Consider the following 21,363-nt stretch of genomic DNA (forward strand, 5'->3'; position numbering starts at 1 on the left):
TGTTGTCAGTCTCAACATGTCGGAGAAAACGCCTTTTGTGTCCCACGGCAAGCACAGCAAATATGACATGATAAATAATTGTTAAACGATTGCAGAAATGTTATTCATTTTAAGGGTTTAAAGTGTTGTCTTGTTTAACATTTTGTATTCTTCGAAACTAATTGGCAGTAGAAAACACACAGAACAAAATGTTATTTCATATTAAGTAAATTAGTAAACTTCATTTAATAGTGCAACTGAAAACATGAAACCATTGATATGACAACTGAATACAATAGAACAAAATGCTAATGTCGTGATTTCAGTATAAGGATTCACTTGTAAATATGTAAAGTTGTTCATACGTAAATAATTTACGCTTTAGGTGTTGTCAATTTGTCAGTATTGTACATTAACATGTTGTAAATATGTCAGTATTGTAAGTTTAGATGCTCTAAAACAGTATTGTACATTTTAATGTACAAGTAAATGTATGTTTTGTTGAACCACATTTTACGTAAAATACATAAGAATTCTCATGAGATCACGTTAAAATAGCTTGCCAATTTGGTCACAGTCACTCTTTACAAAGTAGCCTACTCTGAATAATTTTATTTCAATTGAGCAAGTAAAATCTAGTTTTCCACAATGACTGCTTGCGTTCCATCTATGTGGAATTTTCCAGAATCCATGCGAAATGCGACACAATTTAATTGAAATGTTTATGCAAAACTGACCATACAAAAGATGATCAGAGAGTTTATGTAGACACTGCTGAGCTTGAGTACTCAAACGCACACAGTAATGTGACATCAAACCAGCCTGAGAATTGCACAGTCCCAATCCTCCTCCTCATCTCCTTTTCAAACTTTTTCATTCAGAAAAAAGAGACACATTCAAAGTGAGTTTGGTCCTCTTGACATTATGAGGTTAAGCACAAAGAGAAAGCTATTCGGGCTTAGCTGTGGTCTAATATGGGAATGAGAGCATGAAAGACGTTTCTAATCTGCTAATGCAAAAATCACATTAACTTCCCTAATTCATTTTTGCCACAGCGATGGGAAATTAAAGGCTACAACTCATGGACCTTTAACAGTGAGCTGTGGACATTTTCAAGCTGTTTTGAAGCGTAGAGGATGTGAAAGTGTTTTGTTGTTTGTTATTTTGGCAGTTGGCAGAGTCTGTGAGAACACAACTTCACAGGAGCTCATATGGCAGGGGATAATCAATGGGAGGCTTTACTGTGTGATGAGACATAAACATTGTTGGGGTGTATGTATGTTTATTTCAAACTGGGTACCTCTCACTGCTTATGACTTGCTACATCTCATAGGACCAACGTGAACAAAATCAAAACTATCTTTGTCTTATTTAACTGTGATTTAAAAAAAATAGTCCCAAACTATGGTTTAAAAATATGATAAAAAATACAAAAACAATCACTATGTGTAAAAAAATAAAAAATAAATGTTTGCTAATGAAACCATCATGGACTATAGCCAATCGTGTTGAAGTTCTTAGTGATTCTCCTTTGTGGCAGGAAAAAGTAATTAAAAAGCAAGTCTGGAGAACCATTAAGCTTGTCAAAAGGGGGTGGAGCCACTGTAATTATCTGCGCTAGAAAAAGGCACAGAAGTCACCCAACAAACATTCTGAAGTTTTTTGGGTTTTGAGACAATGGGATTGATGGATTTTGATAGTGTTGGATTGTTTCTGCTTATTGTAGTTGGCTCATCTTTGGCACAGTGGCCAGGATTTCAACAAGGCATGGATCCAATAAGATTTCTACAGCAACAGACTCCTTCTTTTGCTGCTCGGCCGGCTGTCCAAAGTCCACAGGCATCAGCTTTTTTTAGGCTGCCTGTAATAAGGCCTACTAGGGTAGAACCATGGAAGCTTCAAGAACCTGGAAGTAGTCAGTCCAAACAGCTAATGCAGGCTCCTATGGCACCTCTGACCTGGCATTTTCCTGTAGTGCCAGAAGAACCCCATCAGCCAGCTGTGCCTTTTGAGTTGCGTGTACCGAACCCTGCACAGAGTATTGCCGCACAATGTGGGGAGAGCTCTGTGCATGTGGAGGTTAAGAAAGACTTCTTTGGTACTGGTCAGCCAGTGAATCCTTCTTTTCTCAGCTTAGGAGGCTGTGCCGCTGTAGGGGAGAATCCAGAAGCTCAAGTGTTTATCTTTGAGTATGAGCTCCAGGCATGTGGCAGTTCTTTGACCGTAAGTAGCTGCTTATGAGTTTCAATTGTATCAATTGAGGGTAAAAGCCAGGTTACTGCACATTCTTTCTTGATCTGATTTCAGATGACTGAAGATGAGCTGGTCTATGAGTTCACCCTCTTTTATACTCCTGAGGCTTTAGTGGGAACTCCCATTGTAAGAACTGATGCAGCAGCTGTTGGAATTGAGTGCCACTATTCAAGGTAAAAACAAGGGGTGTTTAAGCAGGTTCACAACCGGCTAATTAATTTTTATCTGTTTAGGTTGCACAATGTAAGCAGCAGTGTTTTGATGCCCTCTTGGCTTCCTTTTGCTGCTACAAAGGTTGCAGAGGACGTTTTGGTGTTCTTTTTGAAGCTCATGACGGGTAAGTGTTTAAGAGTTCGTTTTAGAATGTCTCTAAAATATCACTGACACCCCCTTTTTCTTTTCCACCCGCAGATGACTGGATGTTTGAGAGGCCAGCCAATCAATATTTCCTAGGGCAGGTTCTGAAGCTTGAAGCTTCTGTGAAGCAGTACAACCATGTTCCTCTGCGCATCTTTGTGGATGGTTGTGTGGCTACTGCGGTCCCTGATATAAACTCTGCTCCAAGATATTCTTTTATTGAGAACCATGGGTGTGTAAGGATTAGTTGCTTGACCTCCCATGTGTTGCCAGAGACTAAATATTTTCCTTTGCTTTTAGGTGCCTGGTTGATGGAAAGCTTACTGGTTCTACTTCCAGTTTTATGCGTCGAGTTCAGAATGACAAACTGCACTTTCATTTGGAGACTTTCAGATTTCAGCACGCAAATAGTGGCCTGGTATGTAGTGATACTGTAGTTCAGATCTAAGAACTGATTGTTCCCCTGCGTGCAAAATGTTTCGCTTCAAATTTGTTTTGTAGGTCTATATCACATGTGCTTTGAAGGCAGTTATGGCTTCAACCCCAATAAGTCCAGAGAACAAGGCTTGCTCCTTTGCCAATGGGTATGTGCTGACTAAGTTTTCACTAGGGCTGTAACTCTTCATTCAACAAGATTCGGTTTTCGTGTGGGTTTTGTCTGGGTAGTTTATTTTTATTTTTTTATAAATTTAAAACCCTCAAGTATTTTACACAAGAAATATTTATGAACAAACTAAGGCTCTGTCTGTACTCTTTCCATTTTTAAATGGGGAGGCAACCACTGGATTTTAATCATGACCCCAAACAAAAATGCATCTGAGTAGTTTAATCTAAATTGGACTAATTTCAAAATTTGACTTTAGTCTTATGAATCTATACTACATAAAACATTTCTGAACAAAACCGCAGACAAGCTGAATGAGATGCAGATTCAGTCTCTGACAGCAGGTGGTGCTTATGAACCGCAGTGATGCAGCGTTTCCTGGGTTACCGCTGTAAACTAAGCAGCGCTGTGCTTATGATCACTATAATATGCATTGTTCAGAGGCAAGATTAAAAGAAAATGCCACCAACTTCTCAAAAGTGAGTCCGATCCAATCATATAAATGCCAATTGTATTGCTACCACCCCCCCTACCCTACAAGTCTCCACTGATCTGAATCCTCACATATTTGACTGGCTCTCGGTTATCGTTACATCCCTACTTTTCACAAGGTGTTCAGAATGATTTACACTCTGCTGTTTTATAGATGGCTTTCTGCAGATGACAATGACCAGGTGTGCATGTGCTGTGATACCACATGTGGCTCCAGCAGGAAAGGGGAAGCACTGTCTGATTCAGGTGAAGGCGTGTTCTAAGGTCTTTATGACTTTGCTCTATAGTTAAACCTATGACGATGGTTTTTCTTTTTTCTCCTCCCTCTACACTCCAAGGCCTGGTTTCAGAAGGGAAAGCATCCATTGGCCCTATTGTAGTCTCTAATTGATGTGGATTGTAAGAAGTGGCCAATAAAGACCTGGAATGGATACTGTGGCACGTCTTCTATTCTTTCTAGAGTGGTTTCTTTAGAGCGTGGCATGGTTATGATCTTGCACCTGCATCCCAAAAGTGATTAAGTGACACGACTAGTTTCTTTATCAACGTCAATTTAGGCAGATGCCAACCTAGATCAGATGTGACATGGCCTTATTTGACATTAATGAGGGGAATAACAAACTGATGAAGACTGCATTTTGAACAATGGGTTCATTTGCAGGAAGGGATTGGAATTATCCCAGTTGGCCTAACTATGCCCTAAAAGTGAGTAAGTTTTGGGGCATTCAAAGAGGTCACAAATTTGACACCGTGGAACACTTTAGTTACATGCGTCTTGGAACCTTAAACATGCTATTACATTTGTTGTTGCACCACACTTAAGTGACTAAAAGGTTTTTCTTGATCCTATTGGCGAGAAGTAGCATGGGGAGGGGGGGAGAGAAGTAATGTTCTTGCCTACTCGTGTGGGTTATTGGTGCCGTCAATCGATTTTAAAAGAAAGCTAATTGCAGTCTTTGAAACTAATCTAATTTAAGTTAACTTTAAAATCATATATTCCCAAACCCATTATATTGTCTGTTTAGCAGACATCACAGCAGCTGGGTTATTTTGGCTGCTTTTAAGAGCTGCTGCTGAACATGATGTGGATCTGACTTTTTTTGTTTTGTTTTTTTTCACACACCTCTTTACTTTTCTGACACTTCACTTGAATCAGGTGTTCAGTGAGGGAGACTGTGCTGGGGTGCTCCAGGACAGTTTTGAAAACCACTGAATTTCAGAGACATGTTTTTAACAAATTCACGGTTTAAAAAAAAAAAATTGGAATGAGCTATTTACTTAAAAAAAAAAAAGGTAACCTTACACATATTGGAGTAGTTTTTGTAAGGCTTTTTTTTTATTATTTTTTTTTTAAATGGAATCTACCCGAATAAAAGTACGATCTCCTAAATTTAGTTGAGACAATGTATTTAATATAATTAGTGAAATGTGCTCATTTATTTTAAGTTGATTTTCAAAAGTGTTTTTTTTTTTTTTTTTTTTTGGAGTGAGGCCTGTTTGTGTTTGACAGTTACTTTATACATTTAAAAGACCGTATACAGCTCAAGTAGGAAAATACTTGAACAGTACTGCACTAGCAAAGCTACTGCTCATTGAACCAGGCTTAATGCCTTGGAGTAATATCCATAAGCTCTACTCCTCTGCACAAAGGTAACGATTGCACTGTGCGATGGAAACTTCAACGTAGCAAACTTTCAAATGTTAAACATACTTTTATAAAGAAAATCTCTTTGGATTTGAGACTTTAGTCTTTGCAACTTTACAGATCTTTATGCACCAAGTGCTTGTAATACTCCAAAGAGAAAGGGAAAACTTGAAATCGCATCATATGACTTTTTAAATAGGTAGCCTTTTTACCTTAATTTTTGTAGTTTAATCAGTTCCTCAATTCAAGCCTCAAAACTGCTCAAGTTTCCATTAAAAAAAAAATTAGGAAAACACATCTCTTGGTTTTAAGTCCTCAATATTTTCTATACAACACTGAACCACAATTTCTTTAATGAAATATACACATTATTTTTAATTATCACCTTAATTTTTTTGATAAATTACGAGACCCATGATTCATTTTTTAGTGTATGCTTGCATGCACAGTTTTAAGGCAGCTTTAAATCAACTTTTTGGTAACTTCATGACATAACTACGACATGTTCTTAGTTTCTTTTGTTCTTTAATATGAAAGGCTACATCATGTGCCGCCACATTTGTGTGTGAAATTGAAGAGCATGTGCTACAAAAAAATTTCATGTACAGTATAACGGCTACCAGAACAGGAAAACATTTGTTTTTACTGACATGGCCCGACAACATCTCATCTGACCGCAGTTCACTGTTGTTCTATTGAAGCTCCTCATCAGCCGTACCTTTTCCGCGCTCCTTTGACTATCGCCTGGCGCTGAGGAGAAATTGGAGTTGGAGTACATCAAATCTCCCATTTGATGTAGTCGTAAAGACATTCTGCATCTAAATAAACAATTCTTGTCAAGAAAAAGAGATAGAAGTAGCAGTGAGTGGGGTGGCCAACCCTAGCCCTGCCCCTGAGTTAATTGCTTTAAATATTTTTTACGTGTTAAACTGAAGAAAAAAAATTATAATCGTATGCGTTAAAGTGTTAATTTTAACAGCACTTATTCAAATATAACTTCCACTCAAATATATCTTCTAGTGAGATGACAGTTCTCTCTGGTGACTTATGCCAGGCTTATTCTGTTCTACAGTTGCCTGCAAACTCACATTTGGTTCTTCCAGTTGACAACTAATGACCCCACTCTAAATTTTATTTCTTTGATGATAAGGAGTTAAATTCAGATACCCAATACAAAAGAAAATACCTGTCTCTACTTCCACTTCATCACAACTTTAATATTTTTGTCTGACCATATAACATGAACTGAATGAAGTAGATTTTCAACATTCAAGCTGCAACCTTACATTTTATTTTATTTTATTTTATTCCCTGGAAATAGTAAGCCATCCTAGTATCTATGGGATACTCATTTCAACATACAGCACTTCAAATCTTTTTAGAGTGAAGCTTACAATCCCATTGTACTTGCTTCAAGCTCTTGGCTGCCAAGATCATGAAACTAACTATTTAAGAAACATTTAGAAACCAAAAACATATTTTGCATATTGCTGGACTATGATTTTATGGTTATATTTATTAAAGTCTGAATTAAAGAACATGATTGTTTACTTTTGTCAAATAAACTATTTAGGGACTTTATTGTTTCACTGCTTGATGTCCAATAGACCGTTTGATCCAGAAGCAAAACAAGTGAGCCACCTGGATCTAGGTTGTACTCGTTTGGGGCATCCAAAACCTTTAATGAAACAGGTCTGGAAAATCATTGAGCTTGTCAAAAGGGGGCAGAGCTATTTTAACCCTCTGGGGTCTGAGGGTGTTTTGGGCCCTGGAGAAGTTTTGACATGTCCTGACGTTTGTGCTTTTTTCAGTTGCTAATAAACATTTTAATGACTAAGTTTAGTAGCACCATAATCAGCACAAACTGGGCTACAATAATATGTGAGCAGCATGTATGTATGTGATTGTGTTTTTGAGAAAACAACGTTTATGCGTGCTTAGTGAAAAACTAAAATTTTAAAGTCACTGAAATAAGGCCATAAAACACATACAGAACATTTGTTGTTCTTGAAAAAGGCATCAGAGAAGTCCAGTAGTTATTCTGAAGGTTTCAGGGTTTTTTTTAACAATGAGGCTGGTGGTTTTTAGTTGTGTTGGATTGTTGTTGCTTATTGCAGTTGACTTGAGTTTGGCACAGTGGTCAAGATTTCAACAAGGCCAGGATCCACTAAGATTCCAACAGCAACAGTCGCCAGTTTTAGCTCCTCAGCAATCTGTTCAAGATCCAAAGGCATCAACAACTTTTCGGCCTCCAAGACCTGCAATGAGGCCTGCTGGGGTGGATGCACGGAAGCTTCAAGAACCTGGAAGTAGTCAGTCCAAACAGCTTATGCAGGCTCCTATGGTGCCTTTGATCTGGCATTTTCCAGTAATGCCAGAAGAACCCCAACAGCCAGATGTGCCTTTTGAGCAGCATGAACCTGTAGCTCCCCAGAGTGTTGCAGCACAATGTGGGGAGAACTTTGTGCATGTGGAGGTTAAGAAGGACTTCTTTGGTGCTGGTGAATCCTTAATTTCTCACTTTAGGAGGCTGTGCAGCTGTAGGGGAGGATCCAGAAGCTGAAGTTCTTATATTTGAGTATGAGCTCCAGACATGTGACGGCTCGCAGTTGACTTGAGTTTGGCACAGTGGTCAAGATTTCAACAAGGCCAGGATCCACTAAGATTCCAACAGCAACAGTCGCCAGTTTTAGCTCCTCAGCAATCTGTTCAAGATCCAAAGGCATCAACAACTTTTCGGCCTCCAAGACCTGCAATGAGGCCTGCTGGGGTGGATGCACGGAAGCTTCAAGAACCTGGAAGTAGTCAGTCCAAACAGCTTATGCAGGCTCCTATGACACCTTTGACCTGGCATTTTCCAGTAATGCCAGAAGAACCCCAACAGCCAGATGTGCCTTTTGAGCAGCATGAACCTGTAGCTCCCCAGAGTGTTGCAGCACAATGTGGGGAGAACTTTGTGCATGTGGAGGTGAAGAAGGACTTCTTTGGTATTGGTCAGCTGGTGAATCCTTCATTTCTCACTTTAGGAAGCTATGCAGCTCTAGGGGAGAATCCAGAAGTTGAAGTTCTTATATTTGAGTATGAGCTCCAGACATGTGACGGCTCTCTTGTGGTGAGTGGCTGCATGTAGGTCTGTTGTAGAATTTGTGTAAATGTCAGGTCTGTCCAATAATTCACCACTTAAGCTCATTATCAGTCATCTGAAAGCAGTATGTGTATACATTCAACCTCCTCTATACTCCTGTGGCTTTAGTAGGAACTCCCATCGTAAGGGCTGATGTAGCAGCTGTTGGAATTGAGTCCCACTATTCAAGGTAGTAAACTACTTTGTCTAAGAATTTGACCAAAACTGACACTTAATCCTCTTTTACTTCTCCCAATAGGTTGTATAATGTAAGCAGCAATATCTTGTTGTTGGGTTGCTTTTGCTGCAACTAAAGTTGCAGAGGAAGTTCTGGTGTTCTCCTTGAGGCTCGTGACTGGTAATATGTATTTTAAGGTTTATAACTTTTGTGACTAGGTAGTGTTGCCAATGTGACTTTCATTTCAGAGGACTGGATGTTTGAGAGGCCATCCAATCAGTACTTCCTAGGGCAATTCCTGAAGCTTGAAGCTTCGGTGAAGCAGTACAACCATGTTCCACTGCGCATCTTTGTGGATGGTTGTGTGGCTACTGCAGCCCCTGATGTGAACACCACCTCTCCAAGATATTCCTTTATTGAGAACCATGGGTTAGTAAAGAACCGCGCAAACTCCCGATTACAAACAGAGCCTAAATTTTGTCGTGGTGTTTCAACCCCCCTGGCTGTAGTTCTGTGGGTGAGTTCTGAGTTGTTTTACTGATCATGTGTCGTTCTGTAGGTGTACTTCACCTGTGCTCAAGGCTGTCGTGGCCTCAACCCCCACATGTCCAGAGAACAAGGCTTGCTCCTTCATAAATGGGTGCACTTGTTTTATTTATCCTTTTAATTTGTATCATGAGGTGTTCAATTTTGTAAAAAAAAAATCTGTAGATGACAATGATCAAGTGTGTGTGTATATGCTGTGACACCACGTGTGGTCTCGGCAGAAAGGGACAAGCACTGTCTGATTCGGGTAACCTGAATCAAAGAACAACTTCGGTAACCTGAAAAGTGTACTTCAACTTCTCACCTTGTCACTTGTTTTCAGGTCTGGTATCGGAAGGGAAAGCAACCATTGGCCCCATTGTGATTACTCACTGATGTATTGTGAATGATGAGAAGTGCCAATAAAAGTGTTCATTGGCGTGGGGGGGGGGGGTTTCCCCTACAGTACCTGGGTTTTACACTAGCTACAAAGTTTGATATTAGCACTAAATCTGCGGTTCATGGACTCAATGATTAACTTTTAAGATCAGTATGTGCCATGGGGGTGGATGGTAAATGGGGCTTTATGTACATGGTGTATTAACATATTCTTAAAAGTCAGAGCTACCTGGTAAAGCCTCTCACCAATGCTATGGGAGCTCCCTCACCCTTGATTGGCAAAAATTAAACCATTAAAATGTACCCTCAGCAACAGTCAAAGAGTCTGCCTTCAATAAGTTGTTCAATGAGGTAAATTATTGTGCCATGCATGATTGTGCATTCAGCCCAATTTCATTGGCTGTTTTTGTAGTTCCTACGACACGTATGATCTCACAAAGTCCTGCAATAATGCTGTTTGACCAGATCTAATCCAATAGAAAAAGACATTCTTATAACAATATGACCGCATCCAAAAGCTTAAGCAGCAGACTTGTTGTATCAGACTACTACTTCTAAGACCTCATGTTTTAAAGGTCTACTAAACAGAGAGCTTTTGTTTTATCTAAGTGAATATTAAACTATATATATATATATATATATATATATATATTTTTTTTTTTAGCTAGAAATGACATCAAAAGTGGAAAGTTGATCAATATCATAGACTGTGAAAGATGCATCTTTGCTGCCTTTAAAAATTGATCGGCTGATGATCTAATTTGACAGGATGTGACAATCTTTGGTTTCGGACATGCTTTGTTGCTTTCCTACCTCTGTATGCCACTTGTGGAGGCAACATTGTTCCGCTTTCGGGCACAGGCAACATGGGATTGCAAGCAAAGCAGAACAAATAGAAAGTGGAAAGGTTTTTCAAAACTACGAGCAAAAAAGGCTGTCATGTGTAAAGGCCCCAATGAGAGCGGTGAGAAAACAGCAGTTAAGAAAGCATCTGATCATAGTGAAATGTTTGCACCAGCTCTGCAGTTCAGCACTCCAGTCAAGCCATGTCATGATTATTTATGTAACATTTTATGCAATAGACTGCTTTTAAGCAAGCAGCTATACATTATTAAACAGGATGTGTCACTTTCAGTTAGAATTACAACTTAATTTTCACCTATAAAGCTAGCTAATGTTAAACCTTTTTGTTAGTGATTGCAGATTGTTTGGTTTGTGCAGATTAAAGCTTAATCTAGCTCAGGACAGTTTTGATTATAACATTATACAATAGTTTTTCATACAGTTAATTAAATTGAGAATGAAAATGTCATCTCATTTTGTGTACCAAATAATTTTGATTTGTATAGTAACAAAATAATTGTATAATAATTGTAGTTGTATAATAGTAATAATTGTTTGACATTTTCAAAAGTGATTACCTTGTTTTATTTATTAGTAAGAAAATATAACTTGATATTTTAACTAATAAAGTGAATATCTTTACTGTGCAATAAAAGCAGAATAATTAAAGCCTAACAATTAATCCGTGAAATAATTGATAATTCTTTGATAAATCATTCTAATAATCGTTAGATTAATTGATTATTAAAATAATAGTTTGTTTCAGCTCTATTGCTAAAGTTGCCACAATTAGTATAAATAATTAAGGGACTCTTGGCCATTTACAAATACTAGGGCTGCTTTTTAAACATTTCTCATACTTACATGGATTTACACAGAGACAAAGTATTTCATTTTTCAATATAGGATTATCCTGTATTATATGATGATGGGTGGCCAGGCAACTATACAGAATAAGCTTCATGAGAAACTCCTATTTTGGTTGTTAGCCATTAAAACATTATTAATCACACAGACTACTATTATCTTTGAGTGGCCTATTACAATTTTGGACTGCTTCCAATCTAGACTAACCAAACTTTATCCAACATTTCTTGGCCACCTCCGCTTGGGAAAATCGAATTCCAGATAATGTCTTTCGATAACACCATCATGATTAAATAACACCACCACCGTTAAACACTGAAACAGAACAGAATTTCATTTCATTCTGAAATGTTTTTTCAAGGTGTAAGATAAGAGAGTGTTCATGGGCCTAATTTTCCTGGCACTTGAATTAGACAGTCATGGTGCTGATGAAAGATCTGAATTTGTGTGTTGGTGTGTAGGTGACAATCACCTGTAAGCTCATGAGAAATCAGGATGGGATCAGATAAAAGACTTGGGGTGTGTAACACTCCCTGTCTCACCTGTATCATTTCACCAAAATGTGTAATACTTAAGAATTGCCATGACAGTGTGTTGTATCCTAGTACCTAATTTGAAAACAAATGACTTCTTGGAACATTTGGTTGCTAAATTATTTCTTTTGTTAACAAGGTTTTGTACTTCACTCGTGTCCGACTATCCATGTAAAACGGCAACCTTTACACGTGCACAAAAATGATTGTACCTCATGTGGTACTCTGCCATGGTGGTGGCGATGACTGGCACAGTTCTACAGTGGAGCCCACATCAATGCAGGCTCAGCAAAAGTGGGCATCAAGTGCACATAGCAAAGAAGTCACTCATTAGCACTCTTCTGAAACCTAAAAAGACAAATGGGGTAGTCTATGATCATGTGACCTTGGTGTGAATGTGTCCGTGAAATACACACACATCAAGTACATCATTTGGGACAGGGCCTGTCTGCATAACTTGATATCAGACACTGGAATCACTTTTCTCCTCCTAAGGGGTGAAGTAACTGTTTGATCCAGAAAACATTTGGCACCATCTTGGTCTCTGTATCCATCTCTTTCTCCCATCTGTCTCTGACTATGTCTTTTTAAATAGTTAGAATCACAGATACTGAACATGATAATGATCATGCATTTTTCAGTGTCATGATAACAGATAACATATTGGAATATGAACAAGTCGAGGTATTTCTCTGTCATATTCTTCTTTTGTGTGACATGTTATTCATAATTGCACATTGTGCCCAGTATTTCACTGCAAAAAACTGTTATTCCAGCATAGTCTCATTGTTTTACGTACTGTAGGTATGTGTACATAACATTTACAGGTACAAAAACACACCTTTCTGTGTTTCGGTTGATGCTGAAATGTACAATATGGACGTAGCATTCAAAACATAAGCAGTGTTACATATTTACAGCTATAGAAGCATTTTTTTTTAAATGAAACCTTTATATCGTAAGTACAATTAATACTACATTTGTACAATTTTATAGATTTAACCTTCCTTAACTCTATCTCCAAACATAAACATACCCATTTTTCAACAATAATAAAAAGAAAAACCAGGAAGCAAATGCATACAGTGACAATTTTTTTAGTTACAATATATCAATACATCAGTGGCGAGCAGTGACTTTTTAATAGAATATGCTACATAATTGAATATAATACGACAAATAAGACTCCAAGGCCGGTGTTGATTTAAAATTAGAATAGCCATTAGGTGGCAGTGCCTTCCCAAATGCTTATATATATGTTCACATCACACAAGCAAAATTTATCAAGCACGGGGAAAACAAATAGGAATATAGCTGCAAGCAGCGATTATCGGGGTTCAAGCGCTTTAAGGTTCATACCCTTGTAAAATGCAATATTGCCCCCCAGTGGCCGATTTCTTTCAAATTTCTCACAGAGTCAAACAGGCCCATTGAGTTTCGTTCTGATTGACCTCCATTAACCGTGTCTAATTAGTGCTCAAAATGCATTGGCCAATGGCGGACATGTTTTTTAAGATATGCAAATGTCATTATAGACACTTGTGGCAGTGTGGACCAAGACAGTGCATACCAATTTTCATGTTGATTGGACAAATGGTTACATAGTTATAGCTATTTTTATGTTTTTCCCTCTTATTGCGCCACCAAGTGGCCAAGCTCCGCAATTTTTTCTTTAATTTGACCAAAGATTGAGCGGTGTGAGTACTGCTCCAAGTTTCAAGTCTCGACCACTTACGGTTTGGTCTGCCCGATCAGTTTTACGTGGAGATTGCTGATCCTTGGCCATTCTAACAATTACAATAGGGTTTCAGCACTATGCGCTTGAACCCCTAATAATCAAAATCCTCCAAAATTTTTACTTTGAGTTTGCTCAAGCATGCTGCCAAATAACTTTCAAAATACTTTGTCGATGCCAAAGATTGTAAGAAGACATGTTTTTTAGTGGTTGTTCAAAATTTGACAAAGCATGAAAATGTAACTTTTTACACTTTTTTTTTTTTTTTTTTAATTTAAACAAGTTAGTTTCACACCAAATACAATGTGATTTTCATTAATGGAGGTCTAGCAGTCAAAAGCACATTTTTCCACTTCAGTGAGGGATTTACGGACAGCTTTCCTAGCTCATTAAATCTCTCACTCTCTTTAACCTGGCATACACATAACACACTATCACATTTCTATAATTCAAATCCGTTAAAGGATTGTTAGGCTGCATTCATTAGGTCAACCAGAACCGGGAACACTTCCCATAACATCCGATGTACTCGTTACATCATAAGAAGAATGGCATCTACGCTAATATTAGTCTCTTTCATTCTTATTCCGAGGTCACCGCAGCCACCCAGATCCAGTCCAGATGGTGGATCAGCACCTAGAGACGACCTCTTCAGCCCTGAATGTCGGCGGAGACCGTGTCAACTGGATGCGCCCCAGATACAGATCCCTTACAAAGACCTCGTCACCTCGACGACCATCGGCACAAGACCACGGGAACCAGACGAGTCCTCTGCACCTGTGTTGCAGCCTGGAATTAAACCATGCCATGCTGGTTTTGTCTGGCCAGAGGAGAACTGGCCCCCCGACTGAGCCTGGTTTCTCCCAAGGTTTTTTCTCCATTTCTGTCACCGATGTAGTATTGGTTCCTTGCCACTGTCACCTTTGGCTTGCTTAGCTGGGGACGCTTGACTGATTGCACAGACACTATTGGAAGAGAACTGAATTGGATGTTGATATAACTGAATCGACAATGAACTGACTGAACTGAAAAATAACTTTGTTATTGTCTCTTGCATCATTGACAAACTATTTTCCTGTTTAACACTGTAAAGCTGCTTTGACACAACCAGTATTGTATACAGCGCTATACAAATAAAGGTGACTTGACTGACTTGACTCATAAGACAACAAACCGCAACTTATTCGCAAATGGTGGATATCCGAAACACTGCACATCCCTTACTCTGTAACTCAGTCTCTCTCTTTCTCTAAATGTGGTTGTTGTGCATAGCCTACATAAACATACAGTATGTACTGGAGTCATAATTTGTTCTTAGTTATTTTCAGCAATAGCACTATCCATCCTATGTTCTCCTTACTACGAGACCGTGAGTGGGCAACCAAGATTCTGAGCATCAAACAGTCATCATTGCCATGTAAATGTGGGTAGTCAGAAATTCCAGACATGATCTATTTAAACACAACTTGTCCATAAAAGGTACTGTCACTAAGTACACCAAGTTTGCCTCTGCATTTTTTTCTCCACATTACAGTACATCCACATTTCTTCACAGTGGCAATACTGACTTTAACAAACATCCACAGTGCAATAAATTCACTTTCAGCCTCTCCTCTGAGAGACATAATGGAGAAATTCTCAGCAGGGTTTCCTTACCTCAGGCAGTTGGCTCTGAGATCAGCACTCTGGTTATGACCTGGAGTTGACATGAACAAAAACAGGGCAAAAAAAACGCATGACCGATAAATCGATCAGCAGAGGTATCAAGAAAAAGGCAGAAGAAAAGAAAAATATAGTTGAGGAAAACTATGTGGATGCCAATGTAGAAATATTTGTAGTGGAACATACCTGTATACAGTATATTGCAATATGTTGTATTCAGGGATATGTCAATTAAGATATATAATTCAAATACATTATTTTGTATAAATTGTTAAATAGACACAAAAAGGTGTCTTCAGAAGTCAGTTTACTGTGTGGTTTATTTCCACATGGCCTACAGTCCATGGTGATGCATTACGCAATTTGTGTTGCTATTACTACTGTATTATGGGGGCAAAAATGAATTATTTTGTAGATATTTTGCTTTGCCAAATGGATTATGTGTCAGCCAAGCAACTGTCATTAAGAAACATGTGAATATTAATGGATGGGTTCTTCAGGTTTGATAGACTTTGATATCCAGTGATGTCAGGATATGGTTCTGGTGTGGAGTGTTTTTGGTTTTTATTACTTTATAATATAAAAAAAATAATATATTATTTAATCTGGCGCAAAAAACACTATATGGACAAAACTGTGATATAATGCCACATTTGCAATAAGTCTGTTCTTGAAATTTCATCCCTGCTAAATATTTTAGAGTCAACTGTAAGTGTCATTATTGGAAAGTGGAAGCGTTTAGGTGCTTGTGCGGTCTTCGGTCATTTCTGACCTGAGAATTTTACATTTTGAATTTTTAAAAATCATAGCTTCACCAGAATGGTACGAAACTTGGTGACTTTTATGGCACTTGGCATGTGAACACAAAAAAAATTGAGGGCATGATTCGAAAAAGCTAAATGGTCGTAAAAAAATAGTCACACTTATGGTGTTTGGTCAAAAATGACCAACCATAGGAAATGAATGGGAAATGGGGGAGGGGGGGGGGGAATTCAGGTTTGAATGTAGTAATAATAATGCAAAAACCTACACTTCAAATCAACATTTAAAACAACAAAAATATATTAGATTGATTTTACTGAAGAAAAAAAAGTTACATTTCAGGTGTCCGGTCACTTTTGATCGCGAAGACCATGAGTGTGACTCCCAAATGAGGAGTGCACAAGGGTTAGGTGCAGCAGCTTCTCAGCCAAGATGTGGATGACTATGTAAAGTCACCAAGGTCACCGAGTGCTGAGGAGCATGGTGCCTAAAAGTCACCAATTCAGTCACCATTCCATAGCTGAATAGTTCCAAAATACTACTGGCATTCATATTAGCGCAAAAACTGTGCAGCGGAAGCTTCATGGAATGGGCTTCCATGACTGCGTAGCTGCATGCAAACTTCGCATCACCATACAATGGCAAGTGTCAGATGGAGTGGTGTAAAATAAAGCACACCACAACTGGACTCTGGAGCAGGGGAAACATGTCCTGTGGAGTGACTAATGACGCTTCTCGGTTTGGCAATATTAAGGGGCGAGTCTGGATTTGGCAGATGCCAGGAGAAAGATAGCTGCCGGAATGCATTGTGCCAACTGTAAGGTTTAATGGAGGAGTGATAATGGTATGGGGCTGTATTTCAGGGGTTGGGCTATTTATTTCAACTTTTTTACGGTCTCTCTTTTTGCTCCATAAAACCTGTCAATCCCACAAAACCTGCCACTCACCTCTCATAGAAAATGAATCTAAATAACCTGTTCAGCTGCACTCACTCTGTGCCAGTAAATACATATGGTAAGAATTTTGATTGCTGATACTGAAATAGTTTTGAATCATGTTAGCCAGTCTTGTTAGCTAGTCTTAGCCAAACCTACATGTTAACCAGCTGTCTTTGATGATTCATTAATTACCACTAGTTTAAGAATACCTGTTTGAGCAATTGATGTGCGTCAACGCGAATATCTACTTTTAACTATAGTTGTAATGATTTAAGCCCAGTTCAGTAAAGGCTTATCTTACCATGTGAGTGCCTTGGAAGTATTTCGTCTACATAATTTGATGTTTACCTCCATCACATCCAACGAGCACCAGTGGCTACGTAAAGACACCCGTGTAGCACTCTCTGCTTCTGTTTTTTGTAAGAGTTTTGAATCATGTCATGAAATGTGTGGTGTGCAGTAACCCTGTGGAAATTGCTGAATGGCCAGAAAGGAGGTGGAATCTTCCTGATTAGCATGTGTTCTTGAATATTCACCTCAAGCTCTCCCATAGGTCACTGCATCAAGCATGTCACCAAAATACACTTTATAGTAAATTTCTTTCATTAAAAATGTGTATTGTAACTCCCCAATAGGAGCAGATCACAAAATGTGCCAAGAAAATATCCCCCACAACATTACACCACCTCTACCCGCCTGAACCGTTGAAAAAGGGGACAATGGATCCATGCTTTCATGTTTACACCAAATTCTGACCCTACCAATAGCTCATCAGATCTGGCAACCTCCATCTGGCAAAAAATGTACAGTGCTTAACACATTTATTAAACCACCCACCACCCAATGTAAGGTTTGTGCCACAGCTGCCCTAAAATATCAATATTGGCGATTACCAAAATTATATATATTTTTTGTATTTCGGTAATGGTTACTCCACCAGTACATGTAAGCTCTTTAGTTACAGTAGTATTTCTAATGCTAAAATATCATTATCCATGAATTTACTGTTTTACAAGAAAGGCAGAAAAAAAATATTAAAAATGACTTTATTTTATTCAGATGCCCAATTACAGTCAATAACCGATACTGTGAAAAAGTACATAATGCCAGCAAGAATACAAGCAGTTATCAAGGCCAAAGGAGGCCATTAAAATATTAAGGGCTTTGGTTATTGTGTGAGAATAAAGACTATTTAGTTGTTTCAGTTTGTTATTTGCCTAATAAATGACAATATTTTAAGTGCTAAACCAGTTGACAGATTCCCATTTGGGTTTTCTCTTTGACAGGCACTCTAACACACAATGCGTAACAAATTTATTAGACTATTTATTGACTGTAACTGGGCACCTGAATTAAAAAAAAAATAATTATATATATATATAAAAGTGCTTTACTATTTTTTTTCTGCCTTGTAAAACAGTACATTCATGGATAACTATATTTTAGCATTACAAATACTACTGCAAGTGCTCCACTCACTCTTCAGGGCAGCATTTCATTGATTAACTCCCTCATGGTCATAATATGCTTGCTGGCCATGCTATTGAGGCTCTCTTCAGCTGATAAGTGAGGTTGTGGTAAAATGTGCAACCTGTTAACAATGGCCGTAACCAGGGTTTGAAAATTAGTGAGGTCTGTGGTGGGGTTAAGAATTGTTCTATAAAAACCCGTATTAATAGAACTCATACACTAAGCACTTTAAATAAACATACATGTTTGTAAAATGTTTGTTTTAGAGGGATGACCATGGTTAATTGATCACCAGATTTAGGGAAGGGGGAAAAAATAAAAATAAACCCACACACACTTGCCAATACGAAACCTTTTATTGGCACTTCGTCACTCACAATACATCTGTGAGTAATCACAATGGGGCCAATGGTTGCTTTCCCTTCTGATACCAGGCCTGAAAACAAGTGACAAGGTGAGAAAGTCGAAAAACTTTCTAGAAAAAAAAGGTTACCTGATTCAGACAGTGCTTGTCCATTTCTGCCGAGACCACACGTGGAGTCACAGCACATGCACACCTGGTCATTGTCGTCTACAGAAGTCCATCTATAGAAGTCAAACAAAACTGGTTACCCATTATTAACAATACTACACAAATGAAAATGGGGCAAAATAAAACATATCTATTTATGAAGGAGCAAGCCTTGTTCTCTGGACATGTGGGGGTTGAGGCCACGACAGCCTTGAGCACAGGTGAAGTACACCTACAGAACGACACATGATCAGTAAAACAACTCAGAACTCACCCACAGAACTACAGCCAAAATTACAATACCAAGCCACTATCATCTTGCTGGAATCTGAAAGCCTCCAACTGAAACTGCAGCTTGTCACTCTGAATACGACGCATGAAACTGGAAGTGGAGCCTGTAAGCTTTGCATCTACCAGGCACCTAAAGAGAAAGGGGCGAGAGAAGGCTTTTAGGCTCTGTTTGCAACGGAGTTTGAGCGGTTCTTTACTAACCCATGGTTCTCAATAAAGGAATATCTTAGAGAGATGGTGTTCACATCAGGGGCCGCAGTAGCCACACAACCATCCACAAAGATTCGCAGAGGAACATGGTTGTACTGTTTCACAGAAGCTTCAAGCTTCAGGAACTGCCCTAGGAAGTACTGATTGGATGGCCTCTCAAACATCCAGTCATCTGAAATGAAAGTCACATTGGCAACACTACCTAGTCACTTATAAAGGTTATAACACTTAAATACATATTATCAGTCATGAGCCTCAAGGAGAACACCAGAACTTCCTCTGCAACTTTAGTTGCAGCAAAAAGAACCCAAGCGGGCAACAAGATATTGCTGCTTACATTATACAACCTATTGGGATTAGTAAAAGAGGACTAAGTGTCAGTTTTGGTCAAATTCTTAGACAAAGTAGTTTACTACCTTGAATAGTGGCACTCAATTCCAACAGCTGCTACATCAGCCCTTACAATGGGAGTTCCTACTACAGCCGCAGGAGTATAGAGGAGGTTGACTGTATACACAAGCTCATTACCAGTCATCTGAAAGCAGTATAAGTGGTGAATTATTGGACAGAACTAACTTTTACACAAATTCTACAGTTGACATATGCAGCCACTTACCATCAGAGTGCTGTCACATGTCTGGAGCTCATACTCAAATATAAGAACTTCAGTTTTTGGATTCTCCCCTATAGCTGCACAGCCTCCTAAAGTGAGAAATAAAGGATTCACCAGTTGACCAGTACCAAAGATGTCCTTCTTAACCTCCACATGCATGTAGCAAATCAGCTCATGGGGAAATATGAATAATTAATCATAGCTAGTTATAATTTATTATACATATTTAGATCCGCTGCTCCGCGGTACACACGGCTCAAAAGGCACATCTGGCTGTTGGGGTTCTTCTGGCATTACTGGAAAATGCCAGATCAAAGGCACCATAGGAGCCTGCATAAGCTGTTTGGACTGACTACTTCCAGGTTCTTGAAGCTTCCGTGCATTGTGTTGCTGTTGGAATCTTAGTGGATCCTGGCCTTGTTGAAATCTTGACCACTGTGCCAAACTCAAGTCAACTGCAATAAGCAACAACTATCCAACACAACTAAAAACCACCAGCCTCATTGTTAATTTTTTTTTTTAAACCTTCAGAATAACTACTACACTTCTCTGATGCCTTTTTCAAGAGCAGGAAGTTAAAATAGCTCCACCCCCTTTTGACAAGCTTAATGATTTTCCAGACCTGTTTCATTAAACGTTTTGGATGCCCCAAACGAGTACAACCTAGAGCAGGGATCCTCAAATCTGGCCCACAAGATCCACTTTCCTGCAGAGTTTAGCTCTAACCCTAATCAAACACACCTGAGCTTGCTAATCAATGTCTTCAGGATCATTAGAAAATCACAGGTAGGTGAGTTTGATCAGGGTTGGCGCTAAACTCTGCAGCGCATTGGCCCTCCAGGGCAAGATTTGAGGAACCCTGACCTAGAGCCAGGTAGCTCACTTGTTTTGCTTCTGGATCAAACTGTCCGTTAGACATCAAGCAGTGAAACAAGAAAGTGCCTAAATAGTTTATTTTTCAAAAGTAAAACATTTTCTTAAATTCAGACTTTAATAAATATAACCCTAAAACCATAGTCCAGCAATATGCAAAATGTGTTTTTTGGTTTCTAAATGTTTCTTTAAAATAGTTAGTTTGATGCCCTTGGCAGCCAGTATTTCATTGCACAAAACACCTTGTGGTTGGTACCAAGCAGCCTTGCTCCCAGTCCTTGTAAGATTAACTCTAAAAAGATTTGAAGTGCTGTATGTTGAAATGAGTATCCCATAGATACTAAGATGGCCTACTATTCCCAGGGGACAGGCCCGGACTGGCCATCGGGAGCACAGGGAGAATTCCCGGTGGCCTGGCGGCTGATTTGGGCCGCTGCCCTGTTTTTTATTATTTATTTTTTTTAGTTATTATTATTATTATTAATATTTTATATTTATG

At 38.7% G+C, this 21,363-nt stretch overlaps 2 protein-coding genes across 3 annotated transcripts; one reads left to right on the forward strand and one right to left on the reverse strand.

Annotated features, from left to right (window-relative positions):
- The first annotated feature begins 1,616 nt into the window (after positions 1-1,616).
- LOC107555292 (zona pellucida sperm-binding protein 3-like) lies at positions 1,617-9,597 on the forward strand. Of its 2 annotated transcripts, none has more exons than XM_016238045.1 (8): positions 1,617-2,202; positions 2,287-2,405; positions 2,466-2,569; positions 2,644-2,821; positions 2,890-3,007; positions 3,091-3,173; positions 3,840-3,931; positions 9,501-9,597. In XM_016238045.1, the coding sequence occupies exons 1-8, from the start codon at positions 1,657-1,659 to the stop codon at positions 9,551-9,553; spliced, it is 1,293 nt and encodes a 430-aa protein (XP_016093531.1). In that variant the 5' UTR covers positions 1,617-1,656; the 3' UTR covers positions 9,554-9,597. The 2 variants fall into 2 exon arrangements, with proteins under 2 accessions (XP_016093531.1, XP_016093530.1); XM_016238044.1 differs by lacking the exon at positions 9,501-9,597 and adding an exon at positions 4,024-4,116.
- Positions 9,598-18,870: 9,273 nt separating this feature from the next.
- LOC107555294 (zona pellucida sperm-binding protein 3-like) lies at positions 18,871-20,150 on the reverse strand. Its single transcript, XM_016238046.1, has 6 exons — positions 19,995-20,150; positions 19,795-19,913; positions 19,622-19,725; positions 19,370-19,550; positions 19,152-19,298; positions 18,871-18,951 (listed from the first exon to the last, which is right to left on the reverse strand). Exons 1-5 carry the CDS (start codon positions 20,148-20,150, stop codon positions 19,172-19,174), a joined length of 687 nt encoding a protein of 228 aa, XP_016093532.1. The 3' UTR covers positions 18,871-18,951; positions 19,152-19,171.
- Positions 20,151-21,363: the final 1,213 nt, after the last annotated feature.

The sequence above is a fragment of the Sinocyclocheilus grahami genome, unplaced genomic scaffold, assembly GCF_001515645.1.
Source record: "Sinocyclocheilus grahami isolate Dianchi unplaced genomic scaffold, SAMN03320097.WGS_v1.1 scaffold530.1, whole genome shotgun sequence".
Taxonomy (NCBI): Eukaryota; Metazoa; Chordata; class Actinopteri; order Cypriniformes; family Cyprinidae; genus Sinocyclocheilus; species Sinocyclocheilus grahami.

Coding starts and splice junctions, on each gene's coding strand:
- LOC107555292 (XM_016238045.1), top strand. CDS start 1,657: ATGGGATTGATGGATTTTGATAGTGTTGGATTGTTTCTGCTTATTGTA. Junction 2,203..2,286: donor CATGTGGCAGTTCTTTGACC/GTAAGTAGCTGC, acceptor ATCTGATTTCAG/ATGACTGAAGATGAGCTGGT. Junction 3,008..3,090: donor AGCACGCAAATAGTGGCCTG/GTATGTAGTGAT, acceptor TTTGTTTTGTAG/GTCTATATCACATGTGCTTT.
- LOC107555294 (XM_016238046.1), bottom strand. CDS start 20,150: ATGCATGTGGAGGTTAAGAAGGACATCTTTGGTACTGGTCAACTGGTG. Junction 19,726..19,794: donor ATTGAGTGCCACTATTCAAG/GTAGTAAACTAC, acceptor TAATCCCAATAG/GTTGTATAATGTAAGCAGCA. Junction 19,299..19,369: donor TCCTTTATTGAGAACCATGG/GTTAGTAAAGAA, acceptor CTTTCTCTTTAG/GTGCCTGGTAGATGCAAAGC.